Source organism: Urocitellus parryii, chromosome 15 (genome assembly GCF_045843805.1).
Source record: "Urocitellus parryii isolate mUroPar1 chromosome 15, mUroPar1.hap1, whole genome shotgun sequence".
NCBI classification, from domain to species: Eukaryota; Metazoa; Chordata; class Mammalia; order Rodentia; family Sciuridae; genus Urocitellus; species Urocitellus parryii.
Genome location: NC_135545.1, coordinates 789,003 through 812,986, shown reverse-complemented (window position 1 = coordinate 812,986; position 23,984 = coordinate 789,003). Strand labels below are relative to the sequence as shown.

At 45.3% G+C, this 23,984-nt stretch overlaps 1 protein-coding gene across 1 annotated transcript; it reads right to left on the bottom strand.

Moving 5' to 3' along the window:
• Positions 1-32: 32 nt before the first annotated feature.
• LOC144250437 (vomeronasal type-1 receptor 1-like) lies at positions 33-20,061 on the bottom strand. Its single transcript, XM_077793276.1, has 2 exons — positions 19,134-20,061; positions 33-310 (listed from the first exon to the last, which is right to left on the bottom strand). Exons 1-2 carry the CDS (start codon positions 20,059-20,061, stop codon positions 33-35), a joined length of 1,206 nt encoding a protein of 401 aa, XP_077649402.1.
• Between the last annotated feature and the right edge of the window lie 3,923 nt (positions 20,062-23,984).

Below are 23,984 nucleotides of genomic sequence, written 5' to 3'. Positions count from 1 at the left end.
CCGCAGCCGTGCTGACCGGTGACCAGGGTCCGTTAGTCCTGCCTCCCTGGGTCCCCGTGTTGTCCCCGCCGGCCGGCGGGGTCCTCGATGTGCACGGGGGCGCCTCCAGCCCCCCCCACGTGAGGCCACGTGGAGTCGGAGCGGTCACAGCGCGAGTCCCCTCCCGAGCCCCGCCGAGCCCGAAATGTTACCCGGCTCAGGTCGAGTGCCGGCGGGTCCCGGGCTGACTTCCCACCCCGCCTGGTCTTGCGGGAGTAGAGGACAGTCTCCTGGCAGGTCAGAAGTCCCTCTTCAGTGGGCTTGCTGGAACCTGCTGGAGATAAGAAGCTGCCTCATGATACTCCGCCCTTTATTAGCCTGTCCCTCCTTCGTTTCCTCCTGACTCCCCACGGGGTGAGAAGTGCATTCGCAAGTTTATCTCCCACTTATATTCTTTCTCTCTCCTACACTCACTCTCACACACACACACACACACACACACACACACACACACCATAACTCAAGGGAAGCTTTTCCAGGTTTTGTGGACATTAAAAATACGGTTTGCCTTACTTCGCTTGAACTGAATGCTACATCTAATTAAAAAACCAAATTCGATTAAAAGGACTTATCAACCAGATAGTTCTCCAAAGTATAACATCCTGATCTACTGCGCCAAGAATTTTCATTTATAAGACCATTTCCCTGTCACGAGTGAGCTATTAACATAGAAGGAGCATGTTGGTGTCTTTCCACAATGTCATAATTTATTGAATAACAAGTCACAAACGACACCATTTTCATTGGTTAGTTCACAGAATAATTGTGTGTCATAAGCCAGGAAATCACAATCTTAATTTCTAATGAAGGGTTAAGGCACTCACATGAGTCCAGAAAGCTAAGCTGAGAGCAAAGGCCTTAGCAGAGACCAATGCAAAGAGTCACTATTGTGGTCATGAATAGATAGGACAGACAGATGGTGAAACAGGCAGTTAGGCCAATGGGCACCATAAAGACTTCTCTAAATGTAAAGGCCACTCCACGAAATTAACCTGTAGAAACTTTCCAAACATTCCAGCCAATTCCTTTTCTGAGTAAAGGCTACAGACTCAAGGGCTAAAGGCACAACAGCCAATCAGAAGGTCACAGGCCACACCAATAGCCTTGGCACTTGCCAATACCTGATCAGCATAGATAGTGAGCAGTGTCCCCACAGAGTAGCTACATTATCCCCTAGATAGTACATGTGGGTGAAAAAACGCTGTTTCTTTCTTTCTTTTTTTTTTTTGAGTAATTTCTACTCTTTCATTTCCACTCTCCATTGTCCATGGATTTTATTCTTCTAAACTGTGAGGCAAGAACCCAGAAAGAAGTCACTGGTAAGTGGCTGGGGTCTGCTGAAATGCTAAACAGGCAATTGTCTGCTCTGGAGGGTTACAACAAAGTTAGACCCTTCCTGTTCCTGCAGCACCAACAGATTGGGTCCTGCCAGCTAAGACCAGTCACTCATGCCAGTGGGCAACCCCTGCAGTGAGTAGCTGCCATGGCCACAGAGGGCTACAGCCCACCTGCCATGGCCACAGAGGGCTACAGCCCACCGGCACCGACAGCGGCAGAGGTGAAGAATTCAGTTTCAGTCAGATAAGATTGTGAACTTGTGCTCTGAGCTCAGGGCTGTCAAAGAAGAGGAACTTATTCTAGGTCCAGGTCTGGACAGATGGTAGATTCAGTGTCAGCTTGGAGTGGACTGTGTGTGGTCAATACGAGCAGGAGAAATTGCACTCTGCTAAAGCCCAAGGACAAGATTCAGAGGGCCTTCAATGTGATTTTCCTGAGCAAGCCTTGTGACAAATGACCAGGTGACAGGGTTAGGGTGCTGTCATGTCCAGTCTTGAGGGACTCCTCCTTTTATGGACCCCAAGTGAGGGGTTGCTTCGTTCAGAGGTCTGGTATGCTTGATAAGCTTGTGGACTTGGTCTTTCTGGTGTGGTCTGATATACCATGCACCTTTGTGCTTCTAATTAGTTTGATAAGTTCATGGGTGGTCATTTTTACTGTCACAGTTTCTTTATCAGTTTGTGCCTTTGGTGGTGGCAGGCAGATGGTGGTTGTTTACTGGGACCAACAAGGTGTAGTCATTCCACCTCAGCACAGAAAACGGGGTGGCTTGTGGAAAACTGCTCTACAAATGGAGTAACTCGGATTTAGGCACAGCCTGAAAACTTATGTTTTATACATTATGGAGTAACTCACAGCAGGCCACACTCCTGCTGACTAGAAAAATAGGGAACGATGTGAAACTACATAACACATATCATCTTTAGACCTATGGCCTTCACTGGGCCTTTGCTTACTCCCTTCTCAGTGATGTTTCCATTTAACTTCTGTGTCTTTGAGACATAAGTTTTCTACTTTGCTTCAACAAAGTCACTTTTGGAAGTGCAGATTTGGGGTGTGAGGACTGTTAACACTAGGCTAAATCTTAAGCAATCATGCAAAGAATTTAAGCTGTGTTTTGATGAGAAAACTAAAAAGTCTGAAGTATTTTTACCCTATTTAGAAAAAGAGTGATTCAGGGCTGGGATGTATCTCAGTAGTAAAGCCCTTATCTTGCATGTGCAAGACCCTGGGTTCAATCCCCAGAACCACAAAAAAGTAATTTGTTGAATTCATAAATGTTGCAAGTATTGCATCAAAATGCAAATTTTTAAAATGTTAAGACAAATAGAAATTAGTGAATAAAAAGAGGTGTAACAAAGTTATAGGCATGATGGTATATTTTGGTGAAGAAAGTTAAAAGGAAAAGGGAATGTTTTGGGATGAGAAAGAATTTTTTGTGGAAAAATTAGGTTTTTGTCCCATAAAAATGACTAGATTATTCCAAGTTGGGAAAAATAAAGATAGGAAAAAACTAAGGATTTAAACAAGTTGTCTTAGTAAGTCAGAGAAGGTTTATAAAAGAGAAATCTTATACATTTTTGCGATTGTTACCAGAGGTTGAGAGTCAGCTGAGGAGTGAATCTGTCACTAGACAAGAGCGCCAAAAACATTCACTGGAGAAAACACAGCCGGTTAAACAAATAGTGCTGGCAAAACTGGAAATCCACATATAGCGGAATAATAGGGTTTTTTTAAAGTAATAAACTCCAAAGAAGGAGCTATGTCCTCCAGTCTCAATTTATATCCAAGGTACTCCCAAAAGCTAAAGAAAATTACAGATGTTAGAATTGAGACCCACGACTTTCACGTCAAGATGGATGAAACTGGCCTTCTGGTGTTCGACATCTAGGACATGGAGACAAAAGCCAAGGAACATTAAATGGCTGAGAGGATAGTCAACCAGGACTTAGGGCCTTTTAGGTCCTGCAGCTCTAGTGGATCACTGCATCTCCAGCCAGGAGCATAAGGAGGACCCTAGAAAGAGTAGCCAAACCATGTACAGTTTTCAGAGGTGAGGATCATCCAAAACAGAAATGTCCCCAGTCCTTCCAAGGGAAGCCATGTGGTCAGGAATATCTGGGTCCATTCCCACAACGCCGGCATAACTAACACAGAAAAAGAATGAGAAGTCTTGAATGGCCTTCACAGTAGCAGGGAACTACAACCCCAAACAGATGTACTAAAATAAGGATAGAAACAAGAAAGAATTAACAGTCATGCATAGACAATTAAGGAAGAGACAGTGACCCTTTTAAATGAAATTTATAAAGAAACTGTCCAAAGAAAGGGTCCTTATACGTGATTGCCTGATGATGACTATCGAAAAGGACTGTGCCAGACCACAAATCTGCAAAGAAGCCACCACACTTCAAATGCCAAGGATCTCTGTAAGGACATCTGTATGGTAACTGTTCAACCTTAGACTGAGGCCACTTTTGTTTTTAATCTCTGTGGCCAAAGATCATTGTTATTTTGATAATTTGGCAGGTTAAAAAAACTTTTTAATGATATCTCATTACTGTTCTTTATTCAATGGTCTTAGTTAACAGTTAGTCTATGTTTTGTTTTTTAGTCGCATTCCTTCCCAGGCCATTGGTCATTTGGGGGAAAGAAACACCACTCAACAGATGGAGAAGTTGATGGTAATGAAAAGCAGAGAATAAAGAAAGGTAGAGTTTTTAGGACCTTCATTGAGAAGGAAGCAGATAGAATTAGACCAGATCTGAGAAGGGGCTCTGGATATTGCACTATAAACTCAAGAAAAGGCACCAGGGGCTGCAGTGTTCAAGGAGAGAGACAGACACGTTCGAGCAGTCCCCAGCCATGCCTGTGGTGTCTCAGTCTGCCCAGTGCAGCAAGTCTGTCCGAGCAGCTCAGACACCATGAGTCAGACCCTCCAGTGCCTTCAAAAATTGCAAGGTACACTCCGGGTACCATCTGACTCTCAGAAGATCCCTGTCTTCAGTGAGAGAAGGCATTAAATGAACTCATGTAGACTTACTAATTTAAAGGTTTACTGTCAATAAAGTGAGTTCCCTGGTCCACTTCTCTACTGCCGGGGTCCTGCCCCGGCGGGGTCCAGGGAGTCCTGAAGGAGGAGTGGCGTCGGCGAAAAGATGAGACAGGAGTCATTCCGTTTGAGCAATCTTCAGAGAGAGAGCTAAAGCAGCTTTCTCTGGGTCCCCTTTTTATTACAATTTTTCTCATCATTATAGATTCACAATACGTCATTGATTATATGATTTAAAACTTTGCCAAGACATGACATTTCCTTAACCATGATTGAGAGCACACCAATCTACATCCTTCCAGGATATGACCCCCAGCCATACAATCATCAAAGTACAGAATCATCAATAAAACATGTCACCAATTTACATCCTTCAGATTTTCCCAAGATTTACTATTTTTCCCAAGATATGTTATTTTCTTATTAACTAATGCCAAACTACGTAACCAGACTCTAAGTCTCCTAACTAATCATTAACCTAAAGTACACTTGTACTTTATTTTTAATCTAAAATTCCCATCTAAAAAAGTCCCTTTAAATCTTATATTTAAAATATCCTAAAGTTTATGAATCATCCTTAAAGCATATCAGAAACCTATACAACTAAAGACTTAAGAATTTCTAAACTTAAGAATCTAAATAAAATAATATTTCTAACATTATTCTAAAACTGTGTCTTATAAAGCTATTTTAATTAATTCCTAAATTTATTATCATAAAACTGGTTGAGCTGCTTTCTCAAAGAGTTTCTTTGTTTCTCAGTCAAGGTGCACTAGTTCTCAAAGAGTTTGTTTCTCAGTCAAGGTGCACTAGTTCTCAGAGTTTGTTTCTCAGTCAAGGTGCACTAGTTCTCAAAGGATGATTGTTGTCTGTTATTAGGTTTGTCCACAATGTACTAAGATAGAAGAATAGCCTTTTACTTTGTCCTTGATATGGTGAGGGATGGTAGAACAGCCTCCAAGGCATGAACTACCTGTTCTGTTCTAGCCATCTGAAATTTAATTTGTTTGGCATTTAACATACTCATGCCTCCTATGAGAAACAAACATGAAAATGCAAAGTCCCAATTACATAAAAAAGGGTCTCACGGTTTCAGTTACCCACCAACCAGCGTGGCTTTGCCAGCATTCATCCTCACTGTGACCCTGTCAAGACAGTGGGAGAGCGGCTTTGCCAACACGTTTTCTCACTGTGACCCTGTCAAGACAGTGAGTGGGGGATCGCCTTCACCACTCTACCACACATTTGGAAACTTAATAAATTGAATAGTACAAAACAAGATGGGCTCTGTGGCACAGTGCAATGTGGGTCAACAGTAGAAAGCAAAAGTCTTCAGCCACAACAGACCCAGATTCCTAGTCCCACTAACTCTTCCAGGAATCTCTTGTTCAGCCTGCCCTGAGAATACTGCCATCCTGCCCATGGGCACAGTCCACCCTCAAGCCAGAGGCCTCCGATGACAGAATTAGCTGAGCCTCAATCCTCAATGCTGTTACTGCGTGTGACGCTGCACAAGAATTCAACTTCCTGGTGCCTAATCTGTGTTTCAGGCTGTTGTGTGAGCAACTTTTGGAAACCCTGTAAAAGCCTAACTTACATCATGGGCCTAATCTGTCCACAACACACCACAGTTTATGGTGCCCTGAGAATGAGGTAAAATGCCTCACGTGGTATGCATACTCCAAATCCAGTCACCAAGACATCACACACACTGGCCTCTGTCACACTCTGCCACACATCAGACTTGGGTGCAAAGGAGACCTGGAACACGAGGTGCTCCCTGTTTTGAACACAGGGACCTGAAAGAGGATGACACTAGTCCCTTTGAGACTCAAGTACCTGGTGTGGAAATGCAGCTGCGGTGACCACTGTGGTAGGGCCTCTTCCTTTCTTCACCTCTGGCTGGACAAATTGCTCCCAAAGATCCATCTGGTGGACCCACAGGTAACTGCTGATATGGCGCCACAAACACGAGGCTGGAAGCCCTGCCCGGGGCACATAATTTGAGCAGAAGGTCTCCTTCTGAATGTCCACTGGTCTAGCAGCCTCCCAGAGAGGTGGAGCCTTCTGGGTGTGGAGGAGGCATGGATCCAACCACATCAGGATCCTGGGCTTTTGACATGGTGGTCAAGAGTGAGGGGGTGGATCTTAGTGGGGCCGTGATGGGTTTCCTGGGGGGGATCTCTGTGCCGAGCACCCAAATGTTTAAAGACACAACATTCCCTACTAGGCAAGACCACAGAAGCAAAAGCTGTCATTTCACCACCCTGGAGGCTGCTGATCCAAACAGGAAGCCAGGCTTCCCCCAGGGAAACAATGGAAGGAGATGGGCCACATCTGTGCTCTCTATGCTGGGGTGGAGGATCTGAGTGGCCTCGGCACCTATGGGTGGATTCAGAATAGGGGAGAAGGCCCCTCGAGGTGACCATGTGTCCCAGGCCACCTGAGCTGTCCATTGGGCCACAGTTGCTGGAATACACAGCCACCATCCTCACCTTGAGCCTCCTCCACTTGCAGGGGAGGGAAGGGATCACGATTGCAGCAACTAACCGTGCTGCTCTGTGTAGACCAGGGCATGGGAACTGGGATATGCTGCCTAACATTTCTGAGTCACCTCCACTTGCTGGCAGTGCCATGTCAAGACTGTCTTGTCTGGATACCTCGTGGTTGCTTGGAGAGGTGAGTTAGCCTGTGAGAAGAATCAAGACCCTGTCTGGATGCAGCATGTGGGGAATCTTTTGGGGCAGGAAGGTGCAAGATTTCATCTTTAGAATGAAAGACAAGAACTTAAATGGTGAATTTGACAAGTAGCACCACAGGGCTAGGTGTTTAACCATATTTTCTTATTATCTTTATTCTTGCTGCTTGAGTGCTGATGACCTGACCAGGGACAGATTTCCCTTTCTACGGTGTTAAAGAGTCCCCCCAAAGCTCTTGTTAATGTAGGACTGTCTGGAGGGGAAATGATTAGACTGTGAGAGCTGGAACCTAATCAGTCCATCCTAGTTTGAATGAACTGACTAGGTGGTTACTATAGGAAATGTGGTGTGGCTGGAGGAAGCAGGTCACTGGGGGTGTGCCCTGGAAGGGTCCATCTTCCCTCCATCCCCTTCCACTTTCTCCCTCTTTGCTTCCCAACTGCCCTGCACTGAGTACTTTTCCTCTGCTGTGCCCTTCAGCCATGATGCTCTGTCTCACCTCTAGTCCAGAGCCATGGACCTGGCCAAGCTAACACATAGGGCTAGCCCAGGAGCATACCTGTATTAGTCAGTTTTTTGTTGATGTGACCAAATATAACAGACAAGAACAATTTAGAGGAGGAACAGTTCAATATGGGGTCATGGTTTCAGAGGTTCAGTCCATGGTTAGCTGGCTCCATCGCTCTGGGCTAAAGGTAAAGCAGAACATCATGCCAGAAGGGCATGGCAGAGGCAGCTGCTCAACTCCCAGCTGCCACAAAGCACAGAGAGCAATCAGATATACCAAGGACAACATATAAACCCGCATGTTATTCCACCAGTGACCTACTTCCATCAGCCACATACTACATGTCCGTATTTACCACTCAATCTATTCAAATGATTAATCCATCAAATGGATGATCCATCAAATAAATTAATGATCATGTCACAGCTCTGATAATCTAATCATTTACCCATTAACATTCCTACATTAACACAGGAGGTTTGGGGAGACATCTCAAACAATCACATTTCATATACCAAATAAGCAATGCAGAACCTACACCCATAACCAGCTCCTTGATCAATCTGTCACACAGGAAGCTAAGATTCCCCTTGTCCTAAATCACTCAAAGGTTATACCAGAGAACCACTCCATATCCAAGCATTGTCTGCTTCAAGAGAGAGGCAACAAGGCTGGGTATGGTGGTGCATGCCTGCAATGACAGCTATTTGTGAGGCCGAGGAAGGAGGATCACTAATTCAAGGCCAACCTGGGAAACTCAAGACTTTGTCTTAAAATAAAAAATTAACCACTCAGTGTTACAACCCTTACCTACCATGGGTTAGGAACTGGGTGCAAACACTAATACTGTGAAAAGAGAAAGAAGGCAGAATGAGCCTCTGTACATAACTTGAGGCTGAAAGAAAAGTCTCCCATATGGGAAGCCATTTCTGAGTCAAGGCTTTTACTACCAGACTCCAGCTGCTTATCACCTCCTGAACTCACAATCAAACTGTGAGATTCCCGTTGTTTCAAGGTATGAACACATCTCCCAATTCTAACCATCAGCACGTCATAAAACCTGAAAAGAATAGTTGTATGTTCTTTAAATTAGGCTGTGCCTGTATTATCACACTCAGTCCATGGAAAACCACCATTTTGTGCATTTGTGTTGTGGAAATGAATGAAGATCAAATAAATGAGACAAGCAAAGGCTATGCATTCTGAGCATACTATATCAAGGGATTCAGGCACTGTTTCTTGTATTCAGCAGACTCCAAGGCAATAAGAGAGTAGAAATGCTTCATGTGTGCCCAGGTGGGAGGCAGTTGGCATGGCAAAGTGGGAGATAAGTAGAAGCTGGGTGTCTTGTGTGATTGATTTAGGAAACCTATGGGCTTCCTCCAGTTGGTCTTAAGTTGAAAGCAGGGACAATTTTTAAAGAAGTTGGCAGTTACTTACCAAGTCCAGCTCTCATGGCTGAACGCTGTGTAGGTTTTGAGTCAAGATCTATTTTCATAGGATGGGAATGTGGCTCAAGCGATAGCACGCTCGCCTGGCATGCATGCGGTCCAGGTTCGATCCTCAGCACCACATACAAACAAAGATGTTGTGTCCGCCAATAACTAAAAAAAAAAATAAGATATATATATAATTCTCTCTTTAAAAAGATCTATTTTCATATTTGGCTGGCCATATTCTGTACAGTCTCTCCTGGTATGTACATGTGGGACCTACATGTCAGGTCTGGGGGTTCTGCCTTGTTATGCCTGTCACATAAATCTGTGTCAGTGCTGTGGTGTTAGCACTTCCCTTCAGGTCTCACAGGCCCTGTATGCTTTGCACATGTTGTTTTTTAAAGAATGATCAAGCCTTGCCATCGGAGAAAATGCCGGTTTATTGAGGAACAGCTCTGCATATTTATAAAACCAGGGATGGTTTGACAGTTACGACAGTTTAATGGTTGAACGGTTTGACAGTTGGCATGGGGTGCTTTCTGATTGGTGGATAAGGATCATGTGAGCCAGCAGGGCTATTCTAATTGGTGGGTAAGGATCATGTGAGCCAGCAGGGCTCACCATTGGACAGCTCTTCTTGGAGGATGGGGAAGTTAGTCTTCGGAGCCGGGGCAACTCCCAACAGTTTTAGTGCCTCATGTCCACTGAAAGAACGATCAAGCCTTGCCGTTGGAGAAAATGCCCATTTATTGAGGAACAGCTCTGCATATTTATAGAGCTGGGGGTGGCTTGACAGTTGGCATGGGGTGCTTTTTGATTGGTGGGTAAGGATCATGTGAGCCAGCAGCGCTCACCATTGGATGGCTCTTCTTGGGGGATGGCGAAGTTAGTCTTTGGAGCCGGAGCGACTCCCAACATCCACCATGCTAGATTTCTGCCTCATGTCCACCATGCTAGTGAAAGGTTAATAAAATGAGGCATTGACTAAGGTCCTGGTCATAACAACAAATAGGCCAAAAGTTAAGAGACAGGGAGACAGAAAGGGATACCTGGGCCCACGCCAGAAGCCACATCTGGCCTCAGGCCAGAAGCCACCTCTGGCCTCAGATCAATGTGCCTACTGTAGAGAAAAAGGACACTGGGTCAAAGAGTGCCCTAGAAAGAAACAGCCACGCCAGCCAGCCATTCTAACTCTGGAGGATGACTAGGAAAGTCGGGGCTCGGATCCCCTCCCTGAGCTCAGGGTAACTATTGAAGTGGAGGGAACCCCAGTAAACTTTGAAGTGGATACAGGGGCAGTATACTCAGCCCTTAAGGCCCCATTGGGCCCTCTATCAACTAAAAGGTCTCTAGTTCAAGGGGCTAACAGCAGTAAATATTGGACTTGGACAACTAAGAGGACCATGGACCTGGGAAAAGGAAAAGTCCATCACTCCTTCCTAGTGATCCCAGAATGCCCAGCCCCATTGATGGGCAGAAATCTGCTCACCAAACTCCAGGCCAGAATAACTTTTAACCCTGAAGGCCCCCAAATGGAATTTCTAAATCCTTCAGTAAAAACTCCTATAGTCATGGCTTTAACTATGTCAGTAAAAGATGAACATCAACTCTTCACACCCCCCAAGACTGATCAAACAGACAAGCTATCCCAGAAATGGATAACAGATTACCCAGATGCCTGGGCAGAAACTAAAAGATGGGATAAGGCCCCATATTCAGAAATATCTGGCCTTAGGGGTCCTAAGGCCCTGTCAATCAGCCTGGAACACTCCCCTGCTACCAGTAAAAAAGCCAGGAACCGGGGACTATCGCCCCATTCGAGACCTAAGAGAGATCAACAACAGAGTGCAGGACATTCACCCCACAGTACCTAATCCGTACAATCTGCTTAGCACCCTGAACCCTGAGCGAAAATGGTATACTGTCCTGGACTTAAAAGATGCTTTCTTTTGCTTGCCTCTGTGTAAAGATAGTCAGTTGCTGTTTGCTTTTGAGTGGGTAGACCCAGAAACCAAACATCTGGTCAACTAACTTGGACCAGACTTCCACAGGGGTTCAAAAACTCCCCCACTCTCTTTGATGAAGCCCTCCACAGAGATCTCAATAACTTCAGAACCATGCACCCGAAGTCACCCTACTCCAATATATGGATGACCTGCTACTGGCAGCAGACACCAAGGAAAACTGTGAGTCTGGGACCCAAGCACCACTATCCGAGCTTGCTCAACTTGGGTATAGAGCTTCTGTCAAAAAGGCCCAAATTTGCCAGCAAGAAGTAATCTTCCTGGGCTATTCCCTTAGGGGTGGTAAATGATGGCTCACTGAGCCCAGAAAACAAACCATTGTGCAGATACCACCCCCATCTAATAAGAGACAACTCAGAGAGTTTCTTGGGACTGCTGGCTTTTGCAGGTTATGGATACCTGGGTTTGCAACCTTAGCTGCTCCTTTAAACCCGTTGTTAAAGGGAAATGCCCAATTCCAATGGAACCCTAAACACCAACAAGCTTTTGATAACATCAAAAGGGCGCTACTATCTGCTCTGGCCTTAGCACTCCCAGATGTAGAAAAACCCTTTACTCTCTACATTGAGGAAAAAAAAGGAATAGCACGAGGAGTGCTTACTCAAACTTTAGGACCCTGGAGAAGGCCTATAGCCTACTTATCTAAAAAGCTGGACCCAGTGGCTAGTGGATGGCCCCATTGCCTAAAAGCTATAGCAGCGGCGGCCCTACTAATCAAAGATGCTGATAAGTTAACGCTGGGGCAGAAGCTAACCATTATAGCCCCCCATGCCCTAGAGAGCATCATCCGCCAGCCACCAGACAGATGGCTATCAAACTCTAGAACAACACACTATCGGAGCCTGTTGCTTGACAAGGACAGAATAATATTGGGACCCCCTGCCCCAATTAACCCGGCTACACTACTACCTGAACAATCATCAGAACCCGTCACTCATGACTGTCAACATATACTGGCAGAAGAAACCAGTATATGACGGGATTTAAAGGATCAGCCACTGCCCCATCCTGAGGTCATATGGTTCACTGATGGCAGCAGCTTTCTCCAGGATGGTAAGCGGTGGGCTGGGGCAGCAATAGTTAGCAGAACTAAAGTCATCTGGTCCTCTAGCCCCCCAGAGGGAACATCGGCTCAAAAGGCAGAGCTGATTGCCCTCACGAAGGCATTAGAGCTAGCGACAGACAAAAAGGCCACCACATACACAGATAGCCGCTATGCCTTCGCTACCGCTCATATACACGGGGCTATCTACCAGCAAAGGGGACTATTAACCTCAGTGAGAAAAGACATAAAGAACAGAGATGAGATCCTCCGCCTCCTCTCAGCAATACAAAGCCCTAAAGAACTAGCTATAGTGCACTGTCCAGGACACCAGAAAGGAAACGAGAACAGGAGGGCGGATAAAGAGGCTAAATTGGCAGCCCTAAACGGAGTAATCATGTTAACACTTTCCATACGGGGGAAATATGAGTCAAGAGATTTAACTACATCAGAGCACCCCGACAACTTAACATCTAAGGACACTGACACTGAACTCCTTGACTACACTGAACCCAACTTGCAATTTCAGAAAGCCCTACATTACGTTAAAAATGTACATCAACTCACTCACCTTGGTTCAAAGAAACTGCAGGCATTCCTAAAGGATCAAGAACAGAGTTTTCCACTAACTGGCTCACAGCAAAAGAAAATAGCTGAAAGAGTAACAAAAGCCTGTCGGGTCTATCAATTGGTTAATGCTTACCCCTTCAAGCTTCCTGTAGGAAGGCGCCTTCAAGGAACCAGACCAGGACAATTTTGGAAAATGGACTTTACTGAAATTAAGCCAACAAGATATGGACTTAAATATCTCCTAATCTTTGTAGATACATTTTCAGGATGGATTAAAGCCTTCCCCCCACCCCACCCCACCCCAAAAAAAAACCCGGCGCAAATGGTGGTCAAGAAGATCCTGAAAGATATTTTTCCAAGATATGGCCTGCCTAAGGTAATAGGGTCTGATAATGGACCGGCATTCATGGCCCAGGTAAGACAGGGGTTAGTCAGGACCCTGGGGATTAATTGGAGGTTACATTGCGCTTATAGACCCCAGAGCTCAGGACAGGTAGAAAGAATAAATAAAACCATTAAAGAGACCTTGATGAAATTAAGCTTGGAGAACCGGCATAAAAGATTGGACTATGCTCCTGCCTTATGCACTGTTTTGTGCAAGAAATACTCCCTCTGTTTCTTTGTGTAACCTTACCCCCTATGAAATTCTCTATGGTGCCCCTCCTCCAGTAAGGGACCTGACCCCAACTCTAAGACCTAATGATTCCTTTCACACCCCCTTGCTTGACAGACTTAAAGCTCTTGAAAGAACCCAGCGATACCTGTGGAAACGGCTGGCCACTGCCTACCAACCTGGGGACAAAGGGACTCCACACCAATATCAAGTGGTGTGGGAGACTTTGTCTACGTAAGATGACATCAGGTGTCATCCCTAGAACCCCACTGGAAAGGACCATACCAGGTGCTACTTATAACACCTATAGCGGTAAAGGTAGACGGAATCACTTCCTGGATCCATGCCTCTCATCTCAAGCCTGCGCCCTGTCCAGACTCTGGCTGGGAATTGGAAAAAACTGGTAACCCTCTCAAATTACGTATTCGCCGTGTGGATAGGGCTATGGATTCTCCCCTTGACCACCAATAGTCCTAACCCTCATGAGCCCGTTCAGCAGCGATGGCTGATCATAAATCCTACTGGACAGGAAGTATGGTCTGTCTCGCACACAGCCCCCTTAGGGACCTGGTGGCCATCTCTCCACCCAGACGTTTGTCAGCTGGCTATAGGTCTTTCCTATTGGGATATCCCTGATGAAAAATATCCCACTAAAATTCCATTAAATCCCCTCCATACCATAGATAATGGAAACAAACATTATGGATGTAGGGACAAGCAAGCCAGATGTAGGTTGGCCAGCCTGGATTATTATGTTTGCCCGGCAGACTATCGAAGCCACAAACAGTCACGGCTGTGTGGGGGAGAAGCCGACTTCTTCTGTAAGTCATGGGGATGTGAGCATACAGGGGCTGCCTGGTGGAACCCAAACTCCCCTGATAGTCTGATTCGGGTAAAAAAAAATAATACTAAGTTAAGTCCCAAACAATGTCTCCCATTTAAACGGAGCCCCCAAGCGGGGACTTCTGGACTAGTTGACCCTACTCCATGTGACACAAATAGCCTATGCAACCCCCTAAATATAACCTTCACCTCCAAAGGAAGAAACCAAAATATTTGGGCATGACTTTCAAGAAAAACCTATGAAATGCGATTTTACCCCACAGGATATGATTTTGGCCTTTGGTTCACTATCAGGTTTGAGAGAAAAGAAATTACCTTGGCCATAGGACCCAATCCCATCAAGCCAGGAATTGGGCCTCATAGACCACCCGAACCTCAACCTACTAGGGACCTTTCACTTTCCCATACTCCTCAAGTTTCATCTTCATTTACTTCCCCAATCCAGAGTGAAGTCAACCCCTTCCCCTGGAGGCTAATTGACGGAGCCTTTGCGGTGCTGAATTTCACACAACCAGATCTCACTCAGTCTTGTTGGCTCTGTCTCTCCTCTGCTCCTCCTTATTATGAAGGGATAACAATTGATGGGACTTATGCAGTAAAAGTGCAGAGTTCCTCCTATAATTGGGATAAAAATCCTAAGTTAACCCTCCCAGAAGTAACCGGGGCAAGCTTATGTATAGGGTCTCCACCTAAAAGTAAACAACACTTATGTACCCAGACAAAATATATTGGCATCACACAGGGTTTCCTTACTCCTGATAATGGAACTTTGTGGGCATGTGACACAGGGTTGACTCCTTGCATTTCAGCCCAGATATTTAACAACTCTGTAAATTACTGTGTAATGGTACAGATGTTTCCCAGAGTGCTCTATCATGAGGCAGATTCATTTGAAGATCAAATAGGGGGGCATACAACCCAGTTTTGCAGGGAACCTGTATCCCTCACTTTAGCCATCTTATTAGGAATGGGAATTGCTGCAGGGGTGAACACAAGGACCACTGCCCTGGTCTGTGGGACACAACAAATGACCCAATTAGAAACAGCAATGGGCCAAAACTTAAAGATATTAAAAACCTCCATCACAGCTTTGCAGGAATCTTTAACCTCTCTCTCTGAAGTTGTTTTACAGAACAGGCGAGGGTTGGACCTCCTCTTCATGAGAGAAGAGGGCCTTTGTGCTACATTGAGGAAAAAATGTTGTTTTTATGCCGACATACTGGAGTTGTAAAAAAATCTATGAGTAAACTAAGAAGATGCCTTGAAGAGCGTCAGAGAGAGAGAGAGACCCAAGAAGGGTGGTATGAGTCTTGGTTCACACAGTGCCCCTGGTTAACTACGCTTTTATCAGCCCTGGCCGGCCCTCTAATAATTCTTATATTGTTGCTAACTCTAGGACCCTGTTTGCTCAACCGTGTAGTTTCATTTCTCCAATCCCAAATTAGACAAGTCAAACTTATGGTAATCAGACAACAATATACCCCACTAGCAGACACAGAATGTGACACCCCCCAATGATCACTTTTATGATTAAAAGTAACCAAAAAAAAATTTAAAAATGAAAGGTTAATAAAATAGGTACTTGTCACTCTTTTTCTCTATATGCTTAACAAAACACTGTTGAAATCTTAAGAACTGTTTGCTAATCTTGTTCCCAGAATGTGCTGTCCCCAACTGTGGACTGTCTGCTAATTCTGTTCCCAGAATGAGCTGTCCCCAACTGCCAAACTACAAAATGTAACTTCTCTCCCTGCCCTCTCCAGGGAAAGTATATAAGCTCTGCTCAAGCTGTTCTCAGGGCTCTATCTCTCTTTGCTATAGTGAGCTCTGAGCCCCAGCATGCTGGTCTCCAAATAAACCCTCCCTTCTGCTGTTGCATAGAACAGTCTCTTGTGGTCTCTTCCTCCGACGTTTCGCCGGACCCTTGCACTAGTTTTATGCCTCATGTCCTCCATGTTGATTTTCTGTTGTGGACGTGGTGTATATGTCCAGGCTGGTTGAGCTGCATCAGTTTCACATTTCTGTCACACAGGATCTTCTGCATGCGAGGAATTCTATGGTGTTTATGAGCTGGCTGTGTACTTAGCATATAATTTATCTTCTGTGTTTTCTGCCTATGTCCTAAAGTAAAATAGGATGGAGGCTAATACTACCTGTGTCACTAAAAATGTAACATAGCCAGGTGCTGTGACACACCTGTAATTCCAGCTACTTGGGAGGCTGAAACAGAAAGATTGTGATTTGAGCCCAGCCTAAACCCTTGTATCAAAATAAAAATAAAGTTCTGGAGATATAGCTTAGTGGTAGAAGACATGCCTAGCATGTGGAGATCTGGGATTCATCCCCAGCACCACAAAATATGAATAGGTCGTAGTTTTACCCAGGAGGCAGCTCCCTTGGGTCAGTCAATCCCTTACTCCCCCAGGGAGAGGAAAACACTCCTCCATGTCTACTCATACCATACCTCTAGAATTGCACAACGACTCCTTGACTGCCTCTCCATCATGATCACTCCTTCCTCTAGATTACATACAAATAACATTAATTTTTTACAAATATTCTACTTCCAAGTCATTACTCTATCTCTCCTGAAGAATGCCCTAAATGGTGTGGCCTGCGCTTTCCCTTCCCTCTTCTGCATCTCCTCTGACCCCCTGGTTTTCAGACATGGAGCAGTGCAACGTCAGAGACTAAAGTGAGGCTGCAATGCTCACCTTGCAACATACCAACAAAATATTGCAGGAACAGGAAAAAACCAACTGCACAAGAATGAATGGAGCTCTTTAAGACATCGCATGCCCCACTGTTAGTAATTGCAACTGTGTAAGGACAGGTATAAATCCTGAAGCTTTCTAACAATAACATAAATCACTGGAAAAGGCAGTATCACTAAAGTTGCAGAATTTTTTAATGTAGCTTTAAAAATACTTTTCAGAAATTATGTACAAAATTTAAATTGATAAGTGTTTTATTTGTAAGTCAAGAGATAGAATCCCTTTTGAAATATCAACACAGTGTTCAGGAAAGTTGAATTTGAAAGAAAAGAAAGCAAGAGAAAAAGCCCAGGCAATATGAGTTTCCCATCAGATTACCTTTCCATACATGGTTTATACTTTATAAATGTGAGATAGAAAGCCATAAACCATATCCTGAGTTTAATCTGATGAAATTAAACCGACCATGATTGGTAAATTTGATTCAATGTTCCTTCAAAATAAACAGAAAATAATTACAAAATATGAGGTTTTAATTTTAAAAACAAGAGATAAATAAAATTGATTGTGATAATTTTACAACATACAAAAACTCATAAATTTGATATAAAATAAGGGTTGGCATTTCACTGTATAATTGCAAATGTTTGCTCATGAACAAAAAAACGCAAGTAAGATGCTAGAATTTCAGACAATAAAAAATTAAACACATTTTTTAAAGCAGAGAAAAGCATGCTCAATTTTCTGAAGATAGACTTTCAAACATCAGATTTTATTCTATAAAATTTTGTGCATTGAGAATTTTCACTTTAGTAAAAATAGGCAAGAGACATTTTATAAGCAATTTAGATGCTTAATGTTATCCATTAGCTTTGAAGGTGCGTTTTCATTGAGGGCTAAGTAGTATACTATGCATTTGACATAAACCACAATATCAAAGACTTACAGTGCTATTTTTAGAAATAAAACTACTTAAATTAAATATCTAATACTTTATATTTTGGTACTAGGGATTGAATGCAGGGGTGCTTTACCACTGAGTTACTTCCCAAGACACTCCACCTTTTTTTTTCCATTTTGAGACAGGGTCGCGAAGTTCTCCAGGTAGACCTGGAACCCACACTCCTGCCTCAGACTCCAGAGAAGCTGGGGTTTCAGGCTGTGCCTCCACACACAGCACAGTAGTACCACTCAGTGAGGAGTTCTGATATTTTCAGTCTCTCAACGGAATCCCTTCTGCCCATCATCTTAAACAGCCACTCAGATTTCCTCAGCTGCCTAAGGGATTGCCAGAGACTTCCCTGTCCCTCCTCTCCTGCTCACCTCCCCACCTGTCTGCACTCCAAGCACCTGAGACTCAGCCACTCCCCTGAGGCTGGCAGTGCCTTCCTCACACTGCTCATGCAGTTCATTCCCCTGCCAAAAGTGAGCTCAGAAATTATTGGGAAAACGATTTATGATCACTGTTGTTAATAACGTAGTTTGCATTTCAAAATTTCTAAAACAACAGATTTTTTAAAGATCCTCACCAGAAATAAGTTTGTGAGATGTTGGACATGTTAACTAGGCGATTTAATCTTTATACAATGTGTAAATAGATCAGAACATCCCACTGAGTCCCATAAATACACATAATAAATATTGGTCAATTAAAATAAATCAATTAAAAACCAGAGAGAAACATGAAAAAAGTCTTCATGAGTTTCTAAAAAAAATGAAAATAAGGGGCTTGGGATGTGGCTCAAGCGGTAGCACGCTCGCCTGGCACACGTGCGGCCCAGGTTCAATCCTAAGCACCACATACAAACAAAGATGTTGTGTGGGCCGATAACTAAAAATAAATATTAAAAAATTTAAAAATCTCATCTTTGCTTCACAACTCTGATTCTCAAAATTCTTAATGTCTCCTCAATAATTTCTAGTTTAAAAAAAATGAAAATAAAAAACTTTCCTGGACATTAAACTCAGAAATTTCCTCCATTACATTCTTCTAAAATATCCTGGACAAACAAAGCATATATATGAACAAAATAAATAAAACATCCTGAACATTCTTTACTGAGAAACCTAAGGTTAGAATGATAAATTCTTGTTTAATTATGGGCACAGTGTTCGTAGTTAGTCTGGTGTAGAACTGACACTACAGAAGATATGGCCACCTCATTTGCCATAGTACCAGACAGTATTGACATAAGGGCTCTTCAAACATGAGCAGATGGTGACATGGACATTCAAATACATCCAAGACAACAGACCGCTAGCCAGGCAGGTGGATTGGGAGACACCATGTGTCCTTGCTCTGCAGTGATGGAGGAGCTGAGAGACGCGGGTGTCGCTGACGATGAGCACAAAGGGGCTGAGTGCTGGGAAACAGGAGGACACCAGCACAGAGCTGGCCATGACCCACTGGCCTCTCCTGGGGGCAAGAGTCATCCAAATGGTCAAGACAGTGTAGACGGAATAAAAGGCAACGAAGGAGCTCACCAGGATCAGGACGGTGTGTGTGGCTCTGGCCTCATGAGAGGGTCGGGGGTAGAGGACGCGGCTGTGGATGTGCTGAACCTGCTGCCTGTGTCTGTGCAGGACAAGGACAATAGAGCCACTGGCCCAGGCCATGAGGACCAGACTCAACAAGTCGGGGGAGAAGTACCAGACAGTGTATAAGGTGCTGTGTCTCTCTGGCACTACCCAGGAAGAGTACCCATGATTCCCATCCACACTGAGATTTTTCCTATTCAATGGGCCATTCACTATTAAAGGCAGAAGTGAATTTATCAAGAGATGCAGGGCCCAGCAGAGGAAACAGCAGAAGCCGATAAATCGTAGTGATCTCATCTTGAGCGTGATCCACCTGCAAATTCTGGGGTTTAGCTTTAGGGCCTGGAAGCCACTGAACAGGCACAAAGTGCTGAAGGAGACACCCGTGCTCACTCTACAGAAATAGAAGACAAGTTGACATCTCGTGTCACCCAGGAAATGTTTCCATCCCAGAGCTGCCAGAGTCTGAGGGACTCCTTTCGCAAAAAGAACAATGGAATTGGCCAGTACCACTTGATTGAGAATCACGTCTGTGGGTCTAAAGTGATGTCCAGTGAGCAAGGTGAGATTATAGAGACAAAGGAGGGAGCAGTTTCCCACGAATCCCGCTCCTGTCTGAGTGAGGAACACCATCCCCATATCCATGCTGAGCAGATCACGTCAGCACTCGCAGGTCTGCTTGTGCCCAGGGCCGGGGATGAAGAGATAAACCCATGAGATTAAGTGTGTCGGCATCAATACATCCCCCAACGTAATACTGACCATAAACTAGACACTCTCCCCCAAATAGACCCAGACTTCAGGCCCAGAAACTCAAAGACCCACCGTGAGACCTGTGCTGCCCAAAGCTGCAGTGTCCACCTCCAAGGGAAAGTGAGAGTGAGGAAGAGCCCTGTGCCCTGACTCGGGTTGTTTCAAAAATACCTTTTCAGGGCAATGGCAGGACACGGACATGTGCAGATGATCTCTTTCTATAAAAATGGATAGAAACATAGATATAGGGATGGCAGCTGAGAGGGAGGTGTGGTCGGAGCACATATCCCTGTCCACCTGGGCACTGTGGTACCTGCAGGATTTTCACAATTGACCACTTGAAAGCATCTACAAGATAGGGAAGGGAGTTTGAAACTCACTGGCGTACTGAAGATGCACAGTAGGTCTACAGCTGTGAGGTAGACCACACAGAGGGGACGGAGAGAACAGGGGTGTTTCAGAAGACCACGCCTGACATGAGCCAGAGGGCAGGGCTCAGGCTGCGGCGGAGCCTCCAGGTCTGCCTGCTCACCCTGTGCTCCACACCGTCCTAGGACTGTGGGAGGCTGTGAGTCCTCCCTGCCCTGAGAATTCCCACTAACCAGAGCCTGTGGACACTGAGGCTGTTCTGAGACACGACTGCAGACATTCACAGCCAGGAGGACTGAGGATGTGTGGACACACCCTAGGATGTGTGGACACACAGGGGGATCTACATAGATGCCCTGAGCCCTCCTGAGGGGCGTGTGCTGCCCATCTGCAGTATCCCTGGCAAGAACAGAAATATCATCTTCTGCTTCATGAACAAACGGGGGTGGGTAAGTCAGAGAACAGATTAACAGTGGGTGAAAACAGCGTTCAGCACATTCACAACCTGCTTACAAGCCAGGGTGCCAAGGGGTATACACCAGACTGGGGAACCTGGCGCCCACATTTCCTTTTGCTCCCTTTCCCTTCCTCCAGTTTCTCTTCCTCATCAGAATGAGCCACATGTTTTTGGTGAGTAGCCTTTTTATCCCCACATGGAAAACACAATCAGGCCTTTCCCCTAAGGGATGTTAACGTGCCTCCAACAGAAAAGAATTCTAAACAGACTCCTGCAGACTCCCTTGGGCTCCACATGCTGACCTGAGAAAGCACGGTGGCCGCAGCATGGACCTGGAACCAGGGGACTGAGTGCCAGTGACATAGTGGCCGAGACCCCTCAGAGGCTCTGCAGGGTCTCCTCTGACACCCCTTTAGCAGAGAGTCCACTTGCGGGGGACACTGGTGCCACAGAAGGGACACTTAACAAGGAACGTATTCCTGCTCAGAGTCTCCTGTGGACAAGATGAGAGGACACAGACCTACCCAACAGGCATGGAGGACCTGCTGAGGGTGGCCCAGAGCGACAGTAGGAGCTGGCACGGAAAAGATGTGTGGAAAGCAGACTGGAGTGGGTTCCCTGACGTCCCACATGGAGAACCCAGAGTTCTGACCCATGTGAACCTCAGGATGAAAAAGTAATCAAAGACTAGCCTGGTAGATTGCCATGGATTAGTTTTATGGCTGATTAGAAGCATCGAGATACACATAAAATTTACAACTGTCCAAAAAGGAAAAACCCCTGCTTCCCTGACTGTGTGCTGTCTGCAGTGGTTCTGAGGCAGCCTCCTGCAGGTGGGGCGTGGCAGGTGATAAAGTTCAGGACTCCGTGACCTCAGCGCCTTGCTGGGAAGTGTTTGTCATTTCACCTGCAGGTGCAGTGACAGGGCCAGCATGGGGACTGGAGACCACCTGGGCCCACACCTGGGGGCTGGCATGTCTCTGCAAGCCTGTCCCCATGAGAAGCCCTTCAGGAGAGGGGAAACAAGTGGGACAGACCTCTCCCTGGACAGGCACTGACCCCAAGGGAGCCTGAGCAGAAACACAGAGACCTGCTGAGTGAGGAGTGGAGCCCGCAGCCCTGTGGGCTTTAACCATGTGACTGTCTTAATGCCTGAGAACTCCTAGGACACCAGACTCACATCCGACGGCATGTGGTGAGTGTGGAGAAGCAACCACAGTGGTTCAAATAGGTGGGAGCACCACAAGGACTTATTCATTTGCTGCTTCAAGAATATTTATTTCCTAACCCACATAGGTCAGGCACTTTTATGGGCACCGGGATATATCAGCACAGGTGACATTGCAGCAGCTTTGTCCCCACATTCTGTCTGCTTTCCTTACTCACAGGCACCCCAGTCATTAAGTTGCACAGTCTCTTGTCAGAAGCCGGTGGTTCCCCTGGAGAGAGAAGGGTAGAAACTACGTGCTGTGAAGGTGGGCTCCAGGGTGGGTCCCACACTGATCAGGATGCTCACAGGGGGATCCATTGTGATGGTGCTGTCACAGGAGTTGCCTTAGTGAGATCAGGAGAAGAGGGAAGATTCCATTCCCATTCCCATTCTTGGTCCTTTTTTTGTCATAACTGAAAAAGTAGTTCTTATATTATAGTTAAAGCTTCGTCCCAGGGTTTCCTAAACTGACTTCCAGACCACTCACATATAATCTAATCAAGCCTTTATTGAAGCACACTGGTGGCGGCTGACCAGATCATAAAGCTGTTCCCCTGATCAGCCCCGAACAACTGCAAGGGCGCTCCTATAAGCCTGAAAACCACAAAAGGGATGTTCGGGGTTCTAGCCAATTCAAGCCAGCCACGTTACAGAAGCGGGACAGTGCAGTCAGGCGGAGGGAAGCCTAACCAATCACAGTTAGTCCAGTCACCCCAGTTACAGAAACAGAGCCCTGTTACCCTAGTTACAGAAACAATGCCCCATTAGGTAGTTCCGTGTTCTTAAAGGTTTCTATAGCAAAAGGAAAAGAACATCTTGCCCCAGTCATGACCCTTCTCCTTGGCAAGGTTGTTTTACAGGATGGAGTCACAAAACAAAATGGAGTCACATTTGCTCCTACTATCACATTCCCCACTGGTTTTAGTAGGTTTGATGTCAATCTTGCACATCATTAGGCCTCAGGTTTTGTTCCATCCTTCTGTGTCTAAGGGACTATACTGGGCTCGCAAGACCATAAGTCTGAGCTCACCTACATTATTGTGTATACGGTTTAGTAGGGTTTTTAAGACACAGGGTCCTACAGTAATCCCAATCAGGAGAAGGACTAGGGGCCCAACTATGGCTGAAATGATGGTAATGAACCAAGGGGCCATGAGAATAGGTTTTGGAACCAATTGCCTGAAGTTTCTAGTGCTTCATCTCTTTCCTTTAACCTGTTTCTCACAAGCGTCAACCTGTTCTTTATTACCCCAGAATGGTTTGCAGAGAAGCAAGTTTCTCCTGGAGCCATACAAAGTCCTCCTTGTTTCAGAAAGAGACCATCTAGACCTCATCTGTTTTGTAAGACTCTGTCAGAGAGCTTGGAGATTGACCTTTCTAGTTTTTCTAAATCTATGTCTATTTGATGGCTGAAGGACTTCCCAAACCAGCCAGGAGGGGAACTAAAATGGGGGCAGCCAGTCTCTGTTGATAAATCAGTGGGGCCTGGCCTTTTAATAAGTCCAGGTGTTCGTTTCTCTTTACTCCATCAAAATAGTAGGTTACATAGTTCAGAGTTATTGACAGTTTGGAGATATAGGCAAGGAGTTCAAAGTGGGACCTGGGAAGCACAATTTTTGGTGAACGGGGAGTTGTCCCACTTATAAGTTGGGTTGTGGAAGCAAGTGTCTCTTTATGGGATATCACCCAGGGTGATCTTGGGAGCAGTTTCCCAGGTACATCTTCCTGAGATAGACATATTGGTGAACAACTATATTGACCATAATTTTTCCTCTAATA

Bases quoted from the DNA above. Each gene is read 5' to 3' on its own strand.
- LOC144250437 (XM_077793276.1), bottom strand. From the start codon at position 20,061: ATGGATATGGGGATGGTGTTCCTCACTCAGACAGGAGCGGGATTCGTG. The intron at 311-19,133 runs GTCTGTTGTCTT...TATCTCCAGCAG, and splicing joins ATCCACCTGCCTGGCTAGCG to GTTCCAGCAAGCCCACTGAA.